Raw genomic sequence first — 25,030 nt, forward strand, 5'->3', positions numbered from 1 at the left:
CTTTAAAAAGGGGGTGATAAAATACACATGACATGTAATTCATCATTTCAACAATTTTAAAGGGTACAGTTCAGTGGGGTTTAGTACATTCATGCAGTCATGCAACCATCACCTCTACCTACTTCCAGAATATTTTCATCTTCCAAGAGGAAACCCCATCCCCACTAGTAGTCACTCTCCATTTCCCCCCTGCCCCCAGTCCCACCCACTAATCTACTTCCTCTTTCTATGGATTTGCCTCTTCTGGGCATTTCATATAAACCGAATTATAAACATGCATCTTTTTGTGTCTGGCTTCTCTCACTGAGAGTACGTCAAGTTTCATCCACGTTACAGTGTGTATCAGTCCTTGTTCCTTAAAAAAAAAAAAAAAAAAAACCAAAAGATTTTATTTATTTTACTTTAAGAGGGGAAACTAGGGAGAAAGAGAGGGAGAGAAACCTCAGTGTGTGGTTGCCTCTCAAGCGCCCCCTACTGGGGACCTGGCCCTCAACCCCAGCATGTTCCCTGACTGGGAATAGGAATCAAACCAGCGACCCTTTGGGTCGCAGGCTGGTGCTCAATCCACTGAGCCACACCAGCCAGGGCTGCTTCGTTCCTTTTTATGCCTGAGTAGTGTTCCGTTACATGCGTAGACCACATCTTGTTTACCCATTCACCAGTTGAGTGTCGCTTGAGTTGGTTCCACCTTTTAGCTATTATGTATAATGAATGCTATGAACACGTGCGTGCAAGTTTTTGTCTGAACAGCTGCTTTCAGCTTGTTTGTTGGTTTGGTTTGTTGGCTGGTTTTTGAATATACCTGAGTGACATTGCTGGATCACACGCTGACTATGTTTAACTTTCTGAGGAACACCACACTTCTTTACGGCAACTGCACCATCGGACGCTCCAACGAGCAGGGCACCAGGGTTCTAGTTGCTCCACATCCTTGCCAACACTGCTTTTCTAGGTTTCTAATTATGGCCATCCTAGTGGGTGTGAAGTGGTATCTAGTGATAGCTCTGATTTGCATGTCCTGGTCAGCTCTCTTCCTGCCCCTTGGTGTGCAAAAATTGGCCAGGTTTACATCTCTCCCCCCTACCCCGTGATCCAAAGGACTCAGAGCACCTTTCCCCTGGTAGGCCCAGCAGAGATTTCAGGGCTGACTCTCATTTGCCCAACTCAGGGTACCACCCTCCCAGAACCAGTCACCATAGGGGGTGGGAGGATGGAAGACTTTGACTGGTCAGGCCAAGAGCCTGGGTCAGCCTCTCCAGATGGAGGAAGGGTCAGCCCTTCCTGGACAGCACTAGATGCTAAACATGTGAAGCTTGGGCCCCTCACTCCAGACTCCTGCCTCAGGGTCTTTCTGCATCACAGGCCGTTGAGTCTGACCTGCTTTAATGGGAGTGCCCTGGCGGTGTGCCAAGCCTCCATCCTCTGCCTCCATCTCCATGTACTACATTTGAGGCCCCTCTTGCTGCCCTCTGTCCTTGGGAAGGGTGGCAGTCCCAGCTCCAGCCCAGGCCTCCCTGGGAGGCTGCTGCTAAGGGCGATTCCAGGCCCAGCTGAGGCCCTTCCTTCCTCTGCTGGCCTCTGGACCTCCCTTGGGTACCAGGCAACCTTGAACATCAGAAGGAAACAGGGTTGGCCCAGAACAGCCTCCAGCCTATCATTTCCAAATGACTGGCAGGTGGCGAGGAAGAGACAGTGGGAGGGGACTCCTCGCTCCATCACGGATTCCAAAGTTGTTCTCAGCCCTTCTTCAGGTCCTGAAGGTTGAAAAAGGGAGATGCAGAATGGTATGAATCATCAGGATCAAGGCAGTAACCATGACCCAGAGCTGGGAAGGAGGGTATGAGGGAGGCAGGGAGCAAACAGAAGTCCAGAGAGGGCAAGACATTTGCTCAGGGCCACACAGTAAATGAGTCAGATCTGATTCCAATTTCCACCTTTTTTTAAAAAAAAGTTGTTTTATTGTGAAGACACATGACATAAAATCTACTCTTTTAGTAATTTTAAGCGTGCAGCTCAGTGGCATTAAGTGCATTCACATTGTGCAGCCACCTCCAATCACTATTCAGCTCCAGAACTCTTCGTCCGGAAACACTGGAACTGCCCCCATTAAACAGCTCCCTTTCCCTGCCCCCGGCCCCGGCGCCAGTCTCCATCTTCTCGACTCACACTTCAGCTACTTCCTCTTCACAACGGGGATCAAAGTCTTGAAAGTGATTTAACCTACCTGAGTTTAAACAGCTGACTTGCACCCCAGCCTGGCATATTTGGTACCCCTGGGGTCTCGTGCCTGGTGCTCCAAGCTGAGGTGTGTGATTTCAGATCAATGCCACATGTTCCACACGGGAAACTGAGTCAGAGATGTTGAAATCCCACTTCTGACCCCTGCCCCTCTTCCTGAACAGGCCCCAGGGTGGGTCTCAGGCCTGTGGGCTGGCAGGGGTCCCAGGGCCTGTTTTTCTGCCCAGAGCTGGGGTTGATCCTGGAAGGGGCGAGGCGTCAGTGCTGGTGATTATTTTTTTAACCTATGCAGCCAGAGGCTCAAAGCTGAAGCCATCCTCCCCCACAACCCCCCACCAGGCCTGGCCAGCAAGGCCACCCGGAGGCCTGACCCTCTGGATGCTGAGCCCTCCCAAACCGCAGAGTCACAGGACTATGTCCAACTGCACATCTGGACTTTTTGACTTGGTCCTAGTTTCCAGCTGGAGCAAAAGGGCCTGGGTTGGGGAAAATATGGGCCCCACCTGCTTGTACAAATGTTGGGGGTCAAGGGCTTGGCCCATGCCCCCTGCCTGCCTGTCCCAAGTGGATCACATCCAGGCTTGGCTGTCAAAGGCTTCTCCTTGTCCCCAAGGCCCACGGTACCATCTGGAATGGGAAGATTCTGACCCAGACGTGTGGGTCCAACCAGACACTACAGCACAGGCCAAGGTGGGGCTGTTGCGAGGTCCCGGACCTCACATCTCCAAGGCTTCCGGTCTTAGGTAATGGCCCTACCATCCACTCAGGGCTGGGCCTGAGAACTGGGCAGCGTCTGAGACTCCTCCCTACCCTCCACATCCAGTACACCAGCGGCTCTTGTTCCCTCCGAGTCCAAAACATACAAGGGCAAACACCTTCCTGCCCTGGTCTTAACCCTGCTGGCTCCTGCCTGGACCCTGCCCTGGCCTATCCCCAGGGGAGCCATAGAGGATGTCTCAAAATGATAAATCAGATTGCTTTACTCTTCAGGTCACACACCCTCCATGGCTTCCCATTACTTTCAGAATAAACCTCGTCTCCTCCCCGCAGCCTGAAAAGCCCCATGTGATCGGACCTCAGCCTGTGCCCCAGCCCGTCTCTTCCTCCTCCGCTCACTCTGCTCCAGCCACACGGGCCTCCTTGCTGCTCCTCCAACAGCCAAACCCCTTCCCTACCCCAGGGCCCTTGCACAAATTGTCCCTTCTCTCTGAAATGCACATCCTCCATATTTACATGACACTTTCCTGGGTCTTGGCTTAAGGATCACCAACTCGGGAGGCCTCTCCCAACTCCTAAGCAAAAAAGACCTTCACTTAACTTTCTTCCAAATACTCTTCATGCTTTGAAATTCTCTTCTTTGTTTGTGTTTTCATACAAATACAAATTATATTTTACCCCCAGTGCGTACCATCCCGGCCCAGCACATATTAGGTGGGGTTGTGTCTTCTTGGGAACGAGAGGACATACAAGTCCCAATGCCAAATTTTGAGAAACATCTACCCCTCCGAGGTCCCTTGAGCACCACGCTGGGGTTTATAACCTGGAGCTTTACTCTTAGTACATGCCAGGGTGGTGGGAGCTGTGATGGGAGGCTCAGAGGCTGCCCTTGCGAGCCAGGACAAGGGACCTATAAGTTCTAACTGAAGGAGGAATGAGAATCAGCCAGGTCAGAGGCCACAGAGGGTGCTCAGGGTAGGGGAACAGCATGTGTAAAGGCCTGGAGGTGGCGGAGAACAAGGCAGCATTCCTGGAACTGGTTGTGGTGGGAGACAGGGTGATGGAGCCTGGACTCCGTCTCAGGGTGATGGGAAGCCATGACAGGTGTGTGAGCAGAGGGCACATCAGACCGGCTCCCCATCATCACCCTGCGCGGGGCACCGCGAGGCACCCTCCCCAGACCTCAGCAGCCTGTGGCTTCAACAGGCTCATGCTGGCTGGGAACATGTCAAAATAGCTTTATACGAATTCCTGTGGAGTATATGGCGAGGCCATCTGCCGTCCCTACCACCACAGGGCTCAGGGGGATCCACCATCCCAGACAACTTCCTGACAGCCGCCTGGGCCTCCCAGGGCTCCTCAGCCTCCCCCAGAATGGCTGTGTACCCCCAAGACCCTGTGTCTGGCCAATTCCTGCTGGCCCTCAGTGAATGCCAAAGACCTCTCTCCTTATTCCCCTGGAATTTTCCTTGCAGGCCCTGCCAACATCTCCAGGAACATATAAAGCAAAATGTTTCCAGTCTGAGCAGGGCTGTTTTATGGCATTTGGGGCCAGGAGTCTAACTGCAGAGTGGCGAGGCTTTGCCACACCTCTGTTCCTCCTACAGAGTCGCTAGGATTCAGCCTGCTCTCCTTGGAGGCCCAGGTTCTGCAGGGATTTTCTAGGTAGACAAAGTCCCCCGCACCCCCATCCCCTAACTGGGGAGAGATCCCCTGGAAAAATAGAGACTCGGGCTATAGGCCAGAGATGATGCTTTTTCCATTGTTTATTCACTCAGCAAACACCTGCTGCACTCCCACCATGAGCTGATCTGTGTGTCAGGTGCTAGGGACACAGCGGGAATAAGTGGGACCAGTCCTGCCCTCAGGTAGGGGTTGGGCTTGGGTGGGTGGGGGCTCTGCATTACCCTCATGTCACAGGGCTGAAAACGGAGGCCAGGGAGGGTGGCAGCTTGCCCAAGATAGTGCCAGGACTAGCAGAGCAGTTCCAAAGCGGTGCAGTTCACCATTTTGAAGTGAACAACTCAGTGGCATTTAGTGCATTCACCATGTTGTACAGCCAGCACCTCTCTCTAGTTCCAGAACATTCCATAACCCCACAAGGACCCTGTCCCCCTTAGCCATTACTCCCCCTCCCCGCCTCCCCCAGCCCCTGATGACCACTGATCTGCTTTTTGTCCCTGTGGTTTTGCCTGTTCCAGACGTTTCATATAAAAAGGATCATACAGCCCTGACTGGGGTGGCTCGGTTGGTTGGGCACTGTCCTGCAAACCAAAAGGTCGCTGGTTTGATTCCGGGTTAGGGCACATCCCTGGGTAGCAGGCCCATCCCTGTCCTGGTTGGGGTGGGTGTGTGAGGAAACCAGTCGATATTTCTCTCGCTCTCTTTCTCCCTCCCTTCCCCTCTCTCTAAAAATAAATAAATAGAACCTTAAAAAAATAAAAAAGGATCAGACAGCCCTGGCTGAGTGCTCAGTTGGTTAGAGCGTCAGCCCAACACACCAAGGTTGCGAGTTCTATCCCTGGTCAAGGTACATACAAGAATCAAATGAATGTATAAATAAATGATGTTTCTCTCTCTCTCTCGCTTTCTCTCTCTCTAAAACCAATCAATAAATAAAAAGGATCACATATGTGGCCTTTTGTGTCTAGCTTCTTTCACTGAACATAATGTTTTCAAGGTTACTCTATTTTTAATTTATTGTTTATTTTATTTGCTGAGACATTTTAAAGCAACCCAAGGCCCAAAGCCATTTCTCCATTTCTTTGCTACTTACACGGCTCCAAAACCACGGGGATTTCACTTGTAGTGATGTGTTATTTATATTCCGATTTCCTCAGCTGTCTCAAAAGTTGACTCTTTACTGTCGGTGTTAGAATTGGGTTCCAAATGACGTCCCCATTTGGTAGTCATGTCCCTTAAGTTTCTCTTGGTCCCCTCTCTTTTTAAAAAGTTGTGGTGAAATAACATAAAAGTTACCATCCCGAACATTTCTGAGGGTCCAGTTCAGTGGCATTAAGCACCTTCGCGTTGTTGTGCAGCCGCCGACGTCTGTCCATACAGTTCTTTCATCTTGCAAAACTGGAACGCTGTCCCCTGTGAACACTAGCCCCCACCCCTCCCCCAGCCCCTGACAACCATAATTCTATGTTCTGTCTCCATGAATCTGGTGACTGTAGGTGACTCACACAAGCGGAATCACACAGCGTTTGTCCTTTTTGTATTTGGCTCCATTCACTTCGGATAATGGTCTCAGGGTTCACCCATGCTGTAGCGTGTGTCAGAATTTCCTTCCTCCTTGTGGCTGAATAATATTCCATTGTGTGACTATGCTATGTCATCTGTCAGTGGACACTTACCACACTGCTTCCACGTTTTAGCTATTGTGAATGACACTGCCGCGAACATGTGTGTGCGACCCTCGTTTTCAGTCTCTGCTTTCAATTCTTTTTTAAGGCGTTTTATTCATGGGCCGGGTGAGCTAGAACACATCGGGGTGGGGGTCACTTTCTTGGAACACAGGATTTAACACCTGGGCCAGGCCCCCAAGGAATGATAGTGCCTCTGGTTAGAAGCCTGGAGAAAGCACCAGCCCAGGCTGAACAGAGTGAAAATGCCCAGGTGAGCTGTCCTGGCAGAAGCAGAGGGTGGTGGACACGTGGGAGTGGGCGTGGAGACACCCCCTAGGGTCATGCTCCATGGGAGGGCCCACAGGACCCAGCATCTCCCAAGGTATTCAGAGAGTGGTGCCAGCAGCAGGAAGAAGGTGGGTAGTGGCTGCCTCTGCAGGCTGTCACAGAGCTGGGCTCATCCATGTTCCTGATGTCCTAAATGCTAGAGGCTGGGTGGGCCAAGAACCAGAGCCTGCAATTATCCTAAGACAGCATGATGGTGAGTTTTAGGTGTCGCCATGGTAACATTCACAACCAGGTCATCCCAAGTAATCAGGGTGGACTTCACCAATAAGCTGAAAGGTCTTAAGAATAAAACTGAGCTGTGGCTGGTGTGCATCAGTGGATTGAGCTCCGGACTGCGAACCAAAGGGTCGCCCTTTCGATTCCCAGTCAGGGCACATGCCTGGGTTGTGGGCCAGGTTCCCAGTAGGGGGTGCTAGAGAGGCAACCCCACATTGATGTTTCTCTCCCTTCCTCCCTCCCTTCCCCTCTCTAAAAATAAGCAAGTCAAATCTTTATTTTAAAAAGCATCAAAAGAATAAAACTGAGGTTTCCCTAAGGTAGGAGAAACTCTACCTTGTCAGAGAGAAACCATGCTGGACACTACAGTGGTCAGCAGTCAGGACAGATTTAAATCGGTAGCGTACTGTGACGACAAGGAAAAGAGTACAGTGTGGAGTGAAGCTGACTTTAAGGAGAGAATGAGGGAACGGAGAGGGGATTGAGTGGGGGCTCTGGAAAGTCAGGGTGAGAAATTACAGAAAGCAGGAAGAGGGGTGGGTGCACGTGGAACCCATCTGGCCTTGCGAATGGGCACTTAGGGAAGTTCAGCTGCTCCTGTCCCACAGAGGCGGGGAGTGGGCGTCCGTCTTCAGGTGTAGCTGCAACAAATAGGCAGCCCTTTTGGCAGCCCTGAGTTCCCTTGGGCAGGCCCTTTAAGAGGGCTTCGGGTCATCCTAGAGATGTGGCCTGGGGTTGTTAGATACCTTGTCAGTGTGTTTTTCAAGTCCTTTAGGCCAAGGTGAGATGGATAGATGGCCACTTAATTAACACCCACAGCCCGAAAGAGCAAGAGCAAAAGAGCAGGATGGTGAGGGTGGGCATCAAGAGCCATGACCCCTTTGCCGGTTAGCAGGCCTGAACCCCACTGAAGAGCTGGTCAGCTGCCAGAAGGGAGGACTCAGTGGTGAGTTTGTACTGTGACAACCCCCTACTCAGTCCCTCCCCACAGTGACCTGTGGTCTTTTGCTCAAGTGACTGTCCACTGCAGAAGGGGGTGTCCAGATGTTTCAAGGACTAACAGACGTGGGATGAGCTGACACGGACACCCGCAGAGCAAGGAACCGACGCAGCGGCCTGCAGCCTGAGGGTGCAGCGGTGGGGAGTCAGGTAGTGAACGGAGCCCTGGGCGAAGTCCGGCTCACAGTGGGCCAGCTCGTCCATCCGCAACTGTGTGATTAGAGGTGATGAGAATGAATATGCTTATAAGAGGGAGAAACTCCCACCTTTGAGTCACTGTCCTAGGGAATATAAGAGTGGAAGGGGCCTCTGAAGCTGCCCCCACCCCCAGCCCAAGCAGTAAAATGGAAACAATATCCCATCCATGAAGATGAGGCCACCATCAGAGGCGTAGAGTGTGCGGGGAGGGGTCCCTGACTTCTCTGTTTAATTCTCCTGTGGGCCATGCAGGCACCAGACGGGCCCTGGACAATGGTCATGGACTGCCATAGGCCTGACGGAGTAGATGCCCCATCCAGCTACTGGGTGGACAGGGGAGCCAGGCCAGAGTGTACTCCTGGAGCCTCGGGTATGTCGCCCATTGCCATTGGTTTGGCCACTGAATCCTTTTATGTTTTGATTAGAAAGTAGGATCAGAAACAATTCACGTACCCATGAGATGGACAAGGAGACGTCTTCACTGTTTCCACAGGGCTAGGATTGCCAGATAAAAAAAAAATAGATGCCCTTTCTCTTTGGGGGGATGACGGGAAAGTTCCGGCACTAGAAAGAGGTGGCGGTAGGACAACACTGTGAATATACTAGCTGTCAATAAATGTGTACGCTTAAAAATGGTTCAAATGGTAATTTTGTTATGTACATTTTACCACAATGAAAAAACAAATAAAAAAATACAGGATGCCCAGCTGAATTTGAATTCAGATAAACAACAAATAATTTTTTAGGATAAGTGTATTCCAAATATTACTTCGGATATGCTTATGCTAAAATTGTTTTTGCGGCCACTTGACTAATCATCAGGAAAATGCAAATCAAAACCACAGTGAGATATCACCTCACACCCATCAAGATGGTTACTATCAAAAACCCCGCAGAAAGCAGCAAACGCTGATGAGGATGTGGGGCTGTTAGAGCCCCTGGGGGCTGTTGGTGCAGCCGCTACAGAAAACAGTGTGGAGGTTCCTCAAAATAAGAAACTGGAAGCTACCCACTTTCTGTTTACCTATCCACCTACTGATGGGCATTTGGGCTGTCTCCATCTTTTGATGCTCGTGACTAATGCTGCTGTGAAAAGCCTGTACAGTATCTCTTTGAATCTCTGCTTTCAGTGATTTGGGATGCATACGCAGAGGCGGAATTTCTGGGTCACATGGTCACTCTATATTTAACCTTTGAGGAACTGCTAGATTTTTTCCATGGGGGCCGCACCGTTTCACATTCCCACTGGCCATGCCCGTGGGTTTCGATTCTCCCACATCCTTGACAACGCTTGTTATTTTCCATTTCGAATTACAGCCATCCTAGTGGGTGTGATGTGGTCCATTTTCTATTTGATCTTTTATCACCTTCTTTTTCTTTTTTAAAAAATGATTTTATTTATTTATTTTTAGAGAGAGGGGAACGGAGGGACAAAGAGGGAGAGAAACATTGATGTAAGGAGAAACAGCTATTTGTTGTCTCTCACACAGCCCCAACTGGGAACCTGGCTTGCAGCCTAGGCATGTGCCCTGACCAGGAATCGAACCCGTGACCTTTTGGTTTGTGGGACCATGTCCAACCCACTGAGCCACACCTTATCACCTTCTAACACACTGGACCAGTTACTGAGTCCTGATGACTTTGTCTGTTGTCCACCTTGCTGCTGGAAGAGGCTGCACTGCTATCTGCAGCTGGAGACAGTGACATGGGGTTGGACCCACTGGAAGGTGCCAGTTAGTCTCCTACCCCAACACCTTCTAAAATAGCCACAGTGAAATTCCGCTCAAAATGTATGCCAGCATGCAGCCTGGTGCAGGAATGAAGGGGGTCCCCAGGGGGCTGTCTTCCTCCAGGAAACCCCGGATGGCCCCACCACCCTCAATGGCAGCTTTGAGTCTCTGCGGGAGCCAGAGCTCTGAGGTCAGGCCAAAACCCACCTCTCCAGACACCTCAGCACATCCTCCCAAAAAGCAACCTGTGATTGAATTAGAATCAAGGTGGCCGCCTGCTGCGCCCCCCCCCAAGGCCTGCTGTGAACCCATCAGCACCTTCAAAGAGACCGTTCAGAGAGCAGAGGAGGCAATAAAACATACACACATGCCTACTGTATTTTTCTTTTCCCACCTTGGCCACACATCCATGCTCCACAAGGGGCTCCTTTGAAGCAAGAATGGGGCTGCAGAAGGGGGGCCCACAGAAACCCACAAGCGCCCACTATTCCTGGGAGGGCCCCAGACAGGGTCCAGTCCACAGTCTGGCAGGGCCAGCCACCTCTCAACAAGGGTGTGGTCCCCAGGGCCACATCTGTGGGAGCTGGGAGCCTCAGAGAGAGTTTCAAAGATCGGGGGAACAGCTGTAGGATCCTAACTGTCCCCTTGCTAAAGTCCTAGAATGTCCCTGTGGTAGCCATGAGATGCTTAGCCTCAAGGGATCTCTCTTGCTGTGCGAGAAGAATTCCACTTTCCTGGACTTGGAGGCTGGCATGGAACTCGAGGAGAGGCTGGGCCGGCCCTTGGGGCACAGTTGTGAACTCAAGCTGGCTTAAGTCACCAAGTTGAATGGGCCTGTGATTGGTTGAGATCTACCTGGGCTGAGAGAAACACACACCTGAGGTGGAGGCCCGAGGGGACTTTGTGTGGTCTGAAATGTTTTAGTTTAGGTGTTTTTTTTTTTAATTTCAATAATGAATTATTAAAGTGTAGACAAAGCAGAAAGACTGATAATTTGCAAAGAGCTGACATTTGAGGGCTGGCGGCCAGGTACTGCCCTAAGCTCTTCACATAACACACTTTGGGTTGTTAGAGTCCCTTTTCACAGGTGAGCCACAGAGAGGCCAAGACATTTGCGAGAGGTCACACAGCGAACCGATAGGGTGAGGATGTGAATCCAGACCTACTCTAGTTAACCCGAACTCAGCAATGGCCTATCCTACATGGTTAGAACACAGCCATTTTCTTTTTCTTTGAATTTTCTTTTTTAAACTTTTATTTTGGTAAAATATAACAAAATTTGCCATTTTAATTGTAAAATGCATATTCCATTAAGTATACATTAAGTATAAGTATACTTATAGTATTAAGTACATTCACAAAACGTGTACTTGTCACCATTATCTACCTCCAAAACTTCTCATTGCCCCAAATGGAAACCCAGCATCCACTAAGCGTCTCCCCTTCCCCCAAACCCAGGCACCATCTGATCCGCTTTCTGTTGCTATGGATTTGCTTGTCCTGGATATTTTATGTAAATGGAGTCACATGCTCTGTGGTTTTTAGTGTGTGGCTTCTTTCACTCAGCATGATGTTTTCAAGGTTCATGCATGTTGTCGCCTGTGTCACTGTTTCGCTCCTTTTCATGACTGAATAATGTTCCCTTGTGTGGCTGGGCCATTTTTTAATTCATTCATCCGCTGGTGGACATTTGGGTGGTTTCCACCTTCTGTCCACTGTCACTAGTGCACATGGGTGTGTAAGGATCCGTGAGTCACACACAGCTTTGGGCTCCTTTGTTATTCAGAGTGGGGCAAAAGTAGGTTTACAGTTGTATGCACAAAACCCAGAGTTTATTCTTGTACTATTACTTATTAATTATTATATTATTTTTCCATACGAACAACTGTAAATCTACTTTCGCCCCACCGTGTGTTTTTCTTACACACATTTTTCATAGAATACTAACTGTCATGGACATTACTTGTTCGAACAGTGTTATTGAGTTATGATGGACATACCAAATACTGCACAGAGACGGCAGCCTAACACGTTTAGTTCAATGGGTTTGACGTACATCTGCACCTGTGAAACCATCACCTTTATCAAGATGGGGAACACAGCTATCACCCCAAATGGGTTTCCTCCTGCCTTTGCCACTCCTCCCTCCTGCCCCTCCCCAGACACCCTCTGACCTGTTTTCTGTCTGTTTACACTTATTAGTTTTCACTTTCTAAAACAGCGGATAGTATATGTGCTGCCGAAGCGAGCAATAGAATAGCTTATAGATGGAATTTTACAGTACGTAACCTTTTGGGTCTGGCTTCTTTCACTCGTCACGACGCCTTGGAGGTACATCTGTGTTGTTTCGAGTGTCAGTAGTTCACCCCTTTCCATCGATGAGAAGTATGTTGTGTGTTCATCCATTCTCCTGATGATGGACACTCTGGTTATCTCCAGCTTGGGGCAATTGCAGGTAAAGCTGCTGTGAGCATTTGTACGCAAGGTCTGCCTTCTCTCTGGTAAACACCAAAAGGGGGAAAGGCTGGCTCCTATGGTGTGTCCACATTTAACTTTTTTGTTTAAGGCATATGAAAATTTATTACTATGGTGTTTTCACCATCAGACCTCATGGTCTTGGCTTCCCTTCTTGCCTTTGTATAATAAGGCCCAAAGAGAGACATTGCTACGTTGACAACCTTAAAGGGAACTCCAGGAATGTCACCAACAGCATGACCTTTGCGACCAAATCCAGCCACCAGAACTTCATCATTTTCCTCAATAAACTTGAAACAACCATCAGTGGGTACAAAGGTTGTGATTCTTTTCACCGTTGCTGAGCAGCTTGGTCACTGACACACTTCCTCACGGCAGAATTCGGCTGCTTGGCCTCAACGCCTACTTTTCCCAGCACAATTCCCTTTGCATGGGAAGCGCCTCCAAAAGGGTTAGCCTTCAGGGCTGTGCCCAAATGGGCTTTCTTGTTCTGCTTATCATACCACTTTCAATCTCGGTCGGTGGCTCCGGAGCTTCCCGGCAGTATAAGACGGAGACACTTGCCCATCCTGCCAGCGCCGTGGACCTGAGCAAAAGTGAGAAGCAGCCCAGGCCATGTTTAACTTTTGAAGAAACTGCCAATCTGCCTCTCCAAGTGGCTGCACCGGTTTGCATATCCAGCAGCCTGGACGGGACTTCTATTTGCTCCCCATCCAGCACATAATAGTGTGGGTCTTGGTCATGATAACCATTTCTGGGAGGAGTCATGAGATTTTGACAAAATGTGATGATCCTTTTAGTCATCACTTCAACCTGTAAACATGGGTAGTAGGACTCTTTCTTGTTCTCTCCAAGCAGTGACAAAGGCTCATGAGTTGTCCTGTAAAATATGTGTCGAGCACTGTGTGCTCCCTGATGTGCCAGGCCTTGGGCACACAACAGCAAACAAGACTGACACAGTTCCTGCCCTCAAAGAGCTGGCTTTTACCTTGGCATGAATCGGTTCTCTAGAAGCAAAGCCTGAGATGAGATTCAGGGCCATATGAGTTTGGGAGAAATGTATGAGGGAGTAAGGGACACAAAGCAAGTTAGGGAAGGATCAGGCAAGGAAGTGGGCTCAGTTGGAGTCAAGCTTCAGTCTGGCTTGGGTAGAGGGTAGCCTTAGAGCTTGAAACCACTAGAGTGGTCCTATTTTGATGCAAGAAGTCCAGCCTCGTGGGCCCATATCATTCAGTGTGGGCTTCCCTAGGGTATGTGTATATGTATGTTTTTGAGGGGGTGGGCAGACCCTCCCTGATGAGCCACTTTGATCAAGGGGTGGCTGTGAGCTGTTAGCAGCCAATACTTGGAGCAGCTGGTATAGGAGAACACCAGCCAGTAAAAACATTCTGGGCGGGGTACCCACAGCATCCTCTGCAAAAAATGGTGCCCATTAGACAAATTATCACACTGACAATAATTTAATCAGTTATGATGAATGCAGCCTATGAAGAGGGCTCCGTCAGAGGAAGGGAGAGGAAGGTTTTGGGGTGACAGAGAAAGGAGGGCTAAGTAATAGGTGTGGAATCCTGGCTACCATGTCATTGGAACCTGGGGGCTTCTCCAGAACACTCGACAAAAAAGGAAGCTGAGCCTCAGAATTTAAGGAAATTAAGGCTCCTAAACCAGTGGCTGAACTTGGACAACCTTTTACTGAGCACCTACTGTGTGTGGTTATTATTCTCGGCACGGGGAAGACCCTGTGATTAACAGAGCCAACCCCTGTCCCTGTGGAACTTTATAAATACCAAGGGAGTGACTAGTAGCTCATTTATTCTTTATCCCATCTTACTGATGATTATTTCCCTCTTCCAGGAAATTTGAGGCTCGGACAGGTGAAGTCAATTGTACAGTCACACAGCTGGTAGGCAACCAGGTGTGGATTTCACCCCAGAGCAAGTGGTCCCAATCGCTTTGCTATACATGTTTCTGAATATTATTGTCTGAAGCAGCAGACACCATTTCTATGCACCAGACGTTGTGCTAAGGGATGTCCCCATTCATTTATTCAACAAAGGCACACTGAGCACCTATTATGTGCGGGCACCCCTAGTTTGCAGATGCAGAAACTGAGGCCCAAGGGGCATTTCCAAGAGATGGGGGTGCGCTGTCCCAGCCACACCTCCTCAGCTGAGTGTTTGTGGAGAGCAGGACCAATAAAATAGCATTAGTCCAATCAAGATAGCATAAAGTATATAAAGCAAAGTAGAGTCACTTATGTCAAGCAAAATGACTATCAGTCAGCCATGACACTTTGGTTCAAGAGGGAAACTACCTAAGTCAGAGCAGATATGTCTGGCAAGGAGACACACAGATACTTGCAGATACTCAGATACTTGCAGAATAGCCATGTCTGCAGAGTGGGACCACCCATAGATAGGCTTCTGGGGAAATTACACACTTACCAGCACAAGTGTCAAGCAGAACAGCCATGTACCATCCATAGGCTCCTGGGAAAATTCCACACTTGGCAGCAGGGGTGCCAAGACATTTACCAAAAAAGACCCAGAAGGGATGAGTACACAATTTTCAAGGTATAACTGAAGCAGGGTCCAGACCACTGCTGAGACAGCGGAGCTCCACACACCAAAGTGCTGCTCCATGCCACGCTGATCTCCCTTGGCATCAGCCGCCAGAGGCTCTGCCCTGTTGGACTTGGGACTTTGTCTGCCCTGCTGCCCATCTGGCTCTGGAGGTGCTTCCTTACAAGACGCTGACAACTCCCTTGCCCACGGTGCTGCCTCCTGGACCTGCAGACTGAGACTCCGGGACTTGGGTTCGTTATTCCCCATTGATTGCTGTGTGTGTATGTTATATTTCTGTTGATTGTTAGAGTGTGAGTAGGATATAATGTACATTGATAATCTACTTTGAGTGAACCTGCATTCAATAAAAGCTCAGTGAAGAGCATACTTCCTGTGTGTGTCTCTTCCCTATTCCTTGGTGCCAGGCTGCTCAGCAGGCAGCTAGCTGAGCAATTGCCTAGCTGACTTAACAGCAAAGACATATGCTCGTCACAGTGTCCCGCCTATGCAGAGCATTCAGTTAGTGCTCAATTAATCCAAAGGACAACACCGACCACCACGTTCGCATCGCCCGCTGCCCAGGCGCCACGAAGCAAAAGCTGGGACCGGGCCACGTGTTCGTGCAGCTGCTGCCTTGGCAGTTGGAAGCCCCGCCCCCTCCGCCCGCCCGGGGCAGCCCTGTTTGTCTGGAGTCCTCCGCTAGGAGCGCGCGCGCCTGCGCTGACGTCAAACTCGCGCGCGCGCGCGCCGGCGTCAGACTCGCGCACGCGCACGTTGGCGGCAGCGGCAGCGGCGGCGGTTCCTGCTGGTGGTTACTAGCGGCTGGGGGCTCCGAGGGGAGCGGCGACGCTGAGGGTCTCACAGGTGGCGGCTGTGGCGGCTCAGCCCTAGGCTCGCGGCCCGGCTCGCGCCTCTGTGGGCGTTTCGGTCCAGTCCAGGGGCGCAGACGAGGCGACGGCTGCGGCCGGTGGCCGGCGGCCTAGGCCTCAGCGCGGCAGCGGGCTCGAGTGCGACGTGGAGACGGTCTGCGGGCCCTGCGCGGCGGCACCATGAGCGTGGAGGCGTACGGGCCCAGCTCGCAGACGCTCACCTTCCTGGACACTGAAGAGGCCGAGCTTCTCGGCGCCGACACGCAGGGCTCCGAGTTCGAGTTCACCGACTTCACTCTACCCAGCCAGACGCAGACGCCTCCCGGAGGCCCCGGTGGCCCCGGAGGTGGCGGCCCGGGGGTCCCGGTCGGCGCGGGTGCGGGCGCGGCGGCCGGACAGCTCGACGCCCAGGTGAGCGGCACATGGCAGCGCCGGAAGACGGGCTGGGCCTCAGCGCCCAGGGACCTGATCCGGCTCCCCCCTCCGGCCGGTTAACCTGACCGGCTGGCCCGGGAGTAACCTGTTCCAGGTCCCTCACTCCTGTCTGGTCCGGAGTTATCTATCTTGGGACCCCCTACTGGTCAGATTCAGAGTAACCTGTCCTGGTTCCCATACTCCTACTGGGCGCAGGGTAGACCTGCTCCGGGTCTCACTCATTTGTGGTGATCTGCCGTGAGTACCTCTAAGGCTGGGTCCGTAACTAGTTCAGGCCAGGTCTTAGGTGACTTCAACGAAGTCCTCTTCTGAGCCTGTCGGAGGTGACCTGCCCTAGGCCGGTCTCCGCCCAGGTCGGAGTGACCTGTCCCTGAGTGCCCCTCATCTGGGTCGGGGAAGATCTACCCGGATCCTCCTTCCGGCCGAACCCGAGTCCTGCCCCACTCCTCCCACCTGTGGTGGCAGCCACCTGGGCAACCCCCATTCACACCCACTGAGCGCCGGGATCAAATTTCCCCAGGTCCAGGGAGTCTGGCGTGGGGAAGGTGGAGGCTCCTGGAGCAGAAACAGAATTTTTGCCTCCGGTGGAGAACTCCATACTCGCTGGCTGTTGGTACTATTTTAGAGGCAGGTTGCATTTTGTTTTTCCTTCTTGCATTGCCTGTTGCTGAAACCGAAGTGTTACATAACTCTACAGCCCTGCCTTGGAAAAGTTGGGTTTGAGTTTGTTCCTCCAGTGGGCAGTGATAGTGGTTTTACATAAATGGGTCTGCCACATCGGAAACTTTTGTTTTTAATGATGTGAACATTTACTGAAAGCTACTTGTGTATTTTAAATTTGGATTTGGGTTATGAGACCTATCAGGCACACATTCCCTGGACCTGGGTCCCGGCCTCAGAGGTGGAAGAAGGAGCTGGCCAGAGTCCTGGGGAATGTGGCCATCATTTTCTGTATCTCAGATTCCATTCACCGGGTTTCCCTCTGCCTGGCAGCTCCCTTTGGTTTATTTTCTTGAATTCTAAGACAGGGAGGAGGTCCAAGGCTCACCTTGTCACCGGTGTCCCACGGCATGAGGACCCAGTGCCAGGGCTGGGGAAGCTGCCCTGTAGTCGGCCAGAGTGAGCTCACATCCCTTTCTGGCAGATGGGGGCTTGCATTTTGTTTGGGAGTCTAGTTGTTGAGTCACTCCTGTGGGTAGACCACCCACTTGGACTTTCTTTTAGCCCCTAATAGAAGCAGAAAACATTTGATTCATTCTAACCCCAGATTCCTTAAAATAGAAGCCTGTTGGGTGGAACAGCAGGGGGAACAGGTGTGCAAGAATGTGTGTGTGTTTCGGTTTTGTGTACATGTGGTGGATGGAGGGAGGTGAAAGGGGAGAGTTTGCTTGGAGAGAAGAATGAGCTGTGGGAGGTGTGTGATCACATCTCTAGTCTCAGATTCTAGACATCTCTGTTTCCGCAGCTATAAAATGGGACATAGCAGTTTTGGTTTTGTTACTTTTAAACATATGAAATCTGGACTAATGTATGAGTGGACCTGAGAGTGCTGTCTCTCACTCCTGTTCAGCATGTCTGGAAGGCCAAAGATAAAGATCTCGAGGTTGAGCAGTGTGCCATGACCTGTGGCAGCCCAGGGTTGTGAAAGGTAATAGTTTCATTACAGATCTTTTTAACTAGCCAACACAAAATAGCAAACCTGGGGCAGCTCTGGTTCTAGTTTTGTTCCTTGTGTTTTCAATTAATTGAAGGCATGTCCTTCTTTTTCAGTTGAAATAATCGATTTATTTCCCTGCACCTGAACACTGAACTGTACAAAACAGAAGCATTAAAACATTGCAGTTGAGCTCACCTGAGTTCTGATTATATCAAAAGGAACTGTCCTATCTTCCTTTTAGTTTACCTTGATGGCCTTTTTTTAAAAAAAGGTTACTTGTAACCTTTTTTTTTAAAAAAAGATTTTATTTACAGGAACTACTATAAAGGACACATGGACAAAACCAAGGGGGAGGGTGGAGAGGGGGGAGGGAGGTGGGTTCACATGGGGTGGGGTGGAGGGATGGGGAGAAAAGGCATACAACTGTAATTGAATAACAATAAAAAAAAAAAGACTACAAAAAAAAAAGATTTTATTTATTTATTTTTAGAGAGAAGGGGAGGGAGGGAGAGAAACGTCAATGGGTTGCCTCTTGTGTACCCCCAACCAGGGACCCAGCCCGAAACCCAGGCATGTGCCCTGGCTGGGGATCAAACTGATGACGCTTCTGTTTCTGGTGATCCAACCCACTGAGCCACACCAGGCAGGGCTGTAGCCTAACTTTTGATTTGTGTATGCGGGAGGGGAGTAATATCCTTTGTGTCACAGGAGGCCCTGAATTTGGGGGCAGGAAAGTCTGAATAGAATCAGGAAGTAGGGGGGAAAAGTTGGTTATCTCCTGTGCCGCTTGGTGGCATTGGCTACCTGCAGTATTTGAGAAGACTGTTGTTGTCTGTCCCCAGGAGCTGTCTGTGTAACCAACTATATGATGGGGCTTCCAGAGAGACTGAGAAAACCTCCCGTTCTGAATGCCTTTTGACTTGATCTTACTGGATGAGTGGTTGTAAAGTGTAAGTGCTGTGCAGCCACTTATGTGTGGACAGACCACAGTTTGCTTATCCACACGTCTGCTGGTGGACATTTGGGTTGTTTCCGCTTTACCTATTACGGACAGCGCTGCTGTGAACATTGGTGTATGAGGCTCGTTGTGGATGTATGTCTTCAGGGAAATTGCCGGTCGTGCGGTAACTGTGTAACTCTTTCAGGAGCCGCCAGGCTGTTTTTCAGTGTGCAGCCACTTTAGATATCAGTCCTGACTGCCAGTTTTGCACAGTTGGTTTTTACCTTAAAGTTTGTTTAGAGGCAGAACATCTGTCCTGGCCAGGATGGGAGAACGGCGGACAGGAGTGAGTCCTGCTGAGTTCGTGAGTTGGTTCAGGTAACACTCATTTTCTTGTTTATGAAATGAAACTGATATTTATCAAATCCCTGGAGATCCTGGGGTGAAGAGTGCTGGCATAGTCCTGCGGAGCGTCCTCAGACAGTTTTCATTTGAGCAGCTGACCCTTTCCTGGGTCCCCTCCCCCCCACCCCCAAAGGACTGGGAACAGTAATTGCAGAAATCCTTTGCCTAGTAGCTGGTGTTGGAACCCTTCTGGTCTGTATAGTAGGAATGTTTCTTCTTGACCGTTGCTACAATTGTGTCTCCTCCAAAGATTGGAATTAGGGTGAAAATCTAAGAGTTAGGAATACTACCCAACTAAAAAAAAAAAAGAGTGAACTGTTGATGCGTGCAACAGTGTGGCTGCATGTCCCGGTAATCACACTGAGTGAAAGAAGCACTTTGACAAAAGAAAAGATGCTCCTCGACTCACAGTGGGGTCACATCCAGATAAGCTTATTGTAACCTGAAAGTAGATTAAAAAATGCATTTAATACACCTAAACTAGTGAATGTCGTCGCTTAGTCTAGCCTACTGTAGGGCTCAGAACACTTCCATTAGCCTATAATTGGGAAAGTCATCTCGCTGCTGTTGTCCAGTCTTACAGGTGACTGTCATTCCACCTATCACTAGCCCAGGAAAAGATAAAAAATTGTACTGAATGCGCATTGCTTTCTCACAGAAAAATCATGTCAGGAGCCATCCGTATTCTGTTTCTATTTCTGATTCTCTGATTCTGTTTACATAAAGCTCCAAAAGTGCTGGCTATCTCTGAGTAGTAGAAAGTGGGTCTGTGGTTGGGGGGGAGGGGAGGAAAGAGAGAGGGAGGGATGACAAAGGGCACCAGGGGATTTGGGGGTGGTGAGTCTATTCATTGTCTGATTGTAAGTGTTTACATATGTTGGTGTATGTAAAAGTGTATAAGATTACACACTTTAAACATATATTACATCAGTTGTATCTCAATGTAAGGTAAAAACCACATGGAGATACCACTGCCCACTCATTTGAGTGACTCTGTTTTTTTTTAAAGCTGGAAATACCACTTGGAACTCTCATACCTTGCTGGTGGGACGGTCTCCCACAGTTCTGTGGTCCAGCAGACAAGGCAGTTGCCCAAATGTGGGGCTGCTCAGAGTGTTACCGCAGCTTCGTTCCTGAGAGCCCCAGAGCAGAAGCAACTCAGTGGCTTTAAACAGGTGTCTGGATACACGAAGGTTCTTCTTCAGTTGTAGTCCTGAGCACCCAAGCTTGTACCCAAACTTGGGCTGCTTTTTCCTTTTCAGGTGGGAAGATACTTGGGTAGAGTTGTTGCCTAGTCTTCAAAACCATACTCGTGGCTGCCTTCAGAATTCACAGAATGCTGTCCCGACTTATCCTTGACCATCAGGGAAACAGATCCTCTTCTGATTACTGGCCCATAGCTTAGGACGAGGAGGAGTAAGTTTGGTACAGTCCAGGGGTTCCTAAAAACGGTGAATTTAAAATTGGAGGGGGGCTTTTTTCATCTGGTTTTGTGACTGTGCAGTTCAGCTGTGATATAAGCGTGCCTTGAGAAAATCAGAACTAAGACGCTGGTAACCTTGCAGGAGCTCTGGCAAGTGTTCATCTCTCATTTTCCCCTTGTTGGATTTCCCAGGTTTGTTTCCAAATGGTGAGGACTCAGCCAGCAATTAGAACAGAAGGAGGTTTTGTGTCAGTTAATGGTGAATAAGTGAAATGACCTCTTATTCAACTTACCCATTTCTTTACCCAGATTTAGGAAGATTAGGGGAAGAATTAATGCCAGTGCAAACCAATGTTAACTAAATAAAAACTAAAGTTGTCTCTCAGTTCAGCTCCCACATACCAGAAAGAGACATCTTTCTGATCACCTGCTATAGAGCCCTCTTGTTTGTAAGTGTGCAAGTCAGTGTTTTTCTAGTAACTTTGCAGGGCTGTCTGACCATCAGCCTAGTCACTTGCTGCCTTTGATTTCTCTGTCACGCCACCTTTTCTTTCCTCTTCCAATTTTGCTCTTGCTAATCTTTGTAGTCTTTGGTCAACAGGTGTAACATAGGGAGATTGGGTGATCGTGCCCCGCCACTCCTGGTCATACATTGAGAAGATGTACTGCCATGTGCTGGACCCTGAACTGGGGTTCAGAGGCAGGAGGGGAGGCCTGGGAGCCCTCATGGGTCGGTCCCCATTTACTTCTGTCCCCTCTGTGCAGAGTACAGAAGTGAAGGGTAGCCTCTTCAGCCTGGTCGCTGACTCCTGCGCTCTCAGCAGTTCTGCTTGCTCTGCCCTCTTCATGCACAAGCAGTGAGTCTTTGCCAACTATAGCTGCTTTGTTAGAAACGCCAGGTGCAGTTGGCCTTAGGGATGGTGAGGACCCAAAAGAGGGAGTGGTCTGCCCTGCAAAGGGAGAGACCTTGTAGTGGTTCAGGAACATGTGCCCATTAGACGGAGGAGTGGGGCACGGGGTGCTGCATGGGACTTGGAGGAATAGTGGGTGTGGGCGAGGTCTGATGTGCCATGCCAAAGGGTTTGGCTGGATCTGAAGCTTCGTGGAGCTGCTGAGGGGTGCCCTGACCTCACTTGAGAGGAAGAGCTCTTCAACAGATAGCTGGAGACCCAGCAGAGAGTGGCATAGGCCAGAAAAAGAGTTCAGACAGAGGTGCTGTGGTTGGATGTGTGCCTGCTTGCATTCGAGTGAATATATAAATTACCGTGGTGCCCGCCTGCCCTGGTGGTCACTCCTTCTCCAGGGCACCTGCTTGTCCTGCATTGGATGCCCCATTGCTCCCAAGTCCTCACAAGGAGTTATGTCTAGAGCAGACATGAGTTTCTGCCACCCCCCAATTGCTTTTAGAGGAAGAGGAAGGGAGAGACAGAAATGTTCATTGATTGCCTCTCTCACAACCCCAGACCGGGGATTGAACCCACAGCCCAGGTGTGTGCCCTGACTGGGAATGGAACCCACAACCTTTTAGTCACGAGACAATGCTCTAACAAACTGAAGCCACACCAGCCAGGGCCCTGTCTGTGGTTTTCTTCAGGGCCCAGGATCATGGGAGCTGAGGCAGGGCTTCCCTTGGATTAGAGGTGAGAGTGGGGCCATTGCTGGTCAGCATACCCTTTGAGGCCTGAGAGGAGCAAGGTCCTTACAAAGAAGGGAGTGGCCCCAGCAGAGTGACGAGTATGAAGGCCGAAGGGTTCAGATTCTTGGCAGCTGTGGTGATCAGGTTGCTCTTGTGGTGGTGCAGGGCAGTCCTGCAGAACAGCCAGGATGCCCAGCTGAGTTCAGCGGGTCCCAGAGCAGAGTGTGGCCTTGGAAGGTGCAGAGGGGGAAGTGAGTCCAGCTGAGTCTCCAGGTCTCAGGGGGCCCATGTACTCTTCTTTCTGGAAGCGCTTTCCTTGAGAGCAGAATGCTGCTTCCCCTGATAAACATGGGAGGCGGAGTGGACCTGTGGCTGACAAACAGTCCTGTTCCTTTTTGTATGTGTTGGTCCAGAAGCAGCTTGCAAGCTGGATGACTGAGCCAGACCTCTCAGGATCCCTGTGGACTGTTGCCAGGAGGCTTCTAGACAGAGCAGATGTAGGCTGCGTGCTGAGCTCTGTGAGCCCTTTGTCACCACCAAAGATGGCACCTGCCTGTCTACTTCAGCTCCTTCAGAGCTCAGCTGCAAGGGATGACAGCCTGGAGAGGTGGCTCTCCTCACCTTGGGTGAGAGGCATTTATTTGATAGAGCTTCTGCGGATTCCAATTGGCCACCTGTATCGTGTAAAAATGTTTATTATAGATTCTCTCATGTGTGAGTAGTGAGAGTAAAACCCTGTCATCCACTGTCTTGTTTTGACAATTGTGAAGATTTTTCTCTCCCCTTTTTTTGTTTTCCTTCACTGAAGTGTTTTAAAGTGTTGCTTCACCTTTCTTCTGCATAAGAATTAGCCATACCCAACCACTGACCTACAGTATTTTTTAATCTGCATTTCTAGGAACATGACAGGGCACCTTTCCTTCATAGCCGTACTGCTGTTGTCAGGTGAATAGGGCCATCTAATGCACGAGGCTTCCTTTCTCTCCAGTCACATTCTCCGTTGGTCAGAAAGTGTTGCATTTGCTTGGTCAGGACCTCTTTGAGGTCCAACAGTAATGTGATTGTCATGTCCACCTGTCCTGCTCTCCAGGGAAGCCCTTCCCCCTTCTGTTTATGCCACTAAACTGGATTCCAGTTGGATCATTGTCCTGTGAGGTGTCCCGCCTTCTGGACACACCCTGGCTGCCTCAGTCGCAGGCTCCTTTGAGAGCTGGGCAGGCAGGAGCAGCCCAAGGTGGTTGGGGACGTGTCCAGGATCCATAGAGCATGGACATGAACTGCAGGGGTGGACTCAGCCTGTTGACCAGAACAACGGTCCACTGGAAGGGGGAGAAGGACAGGTACCTTTTATCTAGAACCCAGCTCTCTGTTGGGTGGGACCACGCCTTTGTAAATCCAGAATGGTCAACTCTCAGTGTCACGTGGTTAAAACTAATAGACTAGAGGAGGCTAAGAGACACCACCAATAATGTGTGTTCGTTCACTGGATCTTGAATTTAAACAACCATAAAGGGCATTAGGACACGGGGGAAATGTGCCTGTGTGTATTGCATAGCAGTATTGTATCAGTATTGCTCTTGAGTGTGATGCCTGTAGAGGCACACCTTGGAGACGGTGCGGTTCCAGACCACTGCACTGAAGTCAGCCATGCCAGTGTTTTTGTTTCCCGGTGTGTGTAACACTTATGTTATAATATACTGTAGTCTATATTAAGTGTACAATAGCATTATGTGTAAAGAAACAGTGCACATACCTTAATTTAAAAATACTTTATTGCCATATAATGCTAACCACCAACTGTCATTGGAGCCTTCAGTGAGCCTCCGTTTTGCTGCTGGAGAGTTTTGCCTTCAATTTGTTTAAAAAAAAAAAAAAGCAATATTTACAAAGTGCAGTAAAACAAAAAATGACTCTAAATTTGATCAGGAAAATAAAAGTGTGTGTGCAAAGTGAGAAGGGGAGATCAGGCGGTGTGACATCTGAGTAGCTGGTGGATCCTGGTGTCAGGTATGTGGGTATTTCATTTTGGAACATTTTCAAAAATAGGGGGGTACTGGACCTTCCATTGCCTTTTTCCTGAGGTGGGGTTCAGAGGCCCTGCAGCTCCTCTCTGCCTCAGGCACCCTGAGGGAAAGGTGATTCCCCACTCCCTCTTTTACATTTAAACCTTGGGAATAAAAAAATAAATGATAAATCACTTCACAGCCTTTGCATTTTGGATGAGATGTATTTATTTAACCAACACCATGAGGGCCTTCTGGGGTGTGGGCTCAGTTCTGGGTGCTGGGGTCATAGCAGGGAGCAGGACAGGCAGAGTGGCCTCACTGTGTTTCTTCAGTTGGGGTCAGGGGAAGTCTCCCTGGGAGGTGCCCTGTGGGCTTAGACCTAAGGACCAGGAGCCAGCTGTGCAGAGGCCAAGGGACAGTGAATGCTAAGGCCCTGGGGCACCAGCTTACTCAGAGACTGGGGGGCAGAAAGGTCTGTTTCATATTGAGTGGTATGATGCTTACAAAGTTTGGAGTAAAAGCTGTGGTCTAAAAGTTCTTTCCAGCACATTGAGGGATAGTTTTTGAATGTACGTACTTTCCTCTGTGGGAATGAAGTGACCTCTCTTCCTTCTGCTCTGTTGTGTACTGTCTGAGTTCTGTAGTGGGTAGTGTGGAACTCTCTAGGGCAGAAAGTCCCTGCAGGCCGTGATCAGCTCAGCAGCTCATAGATGGACTTCAGACAATGAGTGTTCAGAGCACAGAAGGAGAGAGAACTATTTCCCCAGTGATGTGGTACCTGGAAGTAGGCTTAGGGTGCCCGTGGATGCAGGGTTACCCTGCTC

The 25,030-nt window shown here is 49.8% G+C and overlaps 1 protein-coding gene across 2 annotated transcripts in view; it reads left to right on the forward strand.

Moving 5' to 3' along the window:
• Window positions 1–15,607: 15,607 nt before the first annotated feature.
• The window catches only part of UPF1 (UPF1 RNA helicase and ATPase), a 34,448-nt gene continuing 25,025 nt past the window's right edge, over window positions 15,608–25,030 (forward strand). For both annotated transcript variants that reach the window (XM_053911925.1, XM_053911926.1), the window contains exon 1: window positions 15,608–16,115. In XM_053911925.1, coding sequence (XP_053767900.1) covers window positions 15,885–16,115 — 231 coding nt within the window. In that variant the 5' untranslated portion in view covers window positions 15,608–15,884. The remainder of the gene's footprint in view (window positions 16,116–25,030) is intronic.

Source organism: Desmodus rotundus, chromosome 9 (assembly GCF_022682495.2).
Source record: "Desmodus rotundus isolate HL8 chromosome 9, HLdesRot8A.1, whole genome shotgun sequence".
Taxonomy (NCBI): Eukaryota; Metazoa; Chordata; class Mammalia; order Chiroptera; family Phyllostomidae; genus Desmodus; species Desmodus rotundus.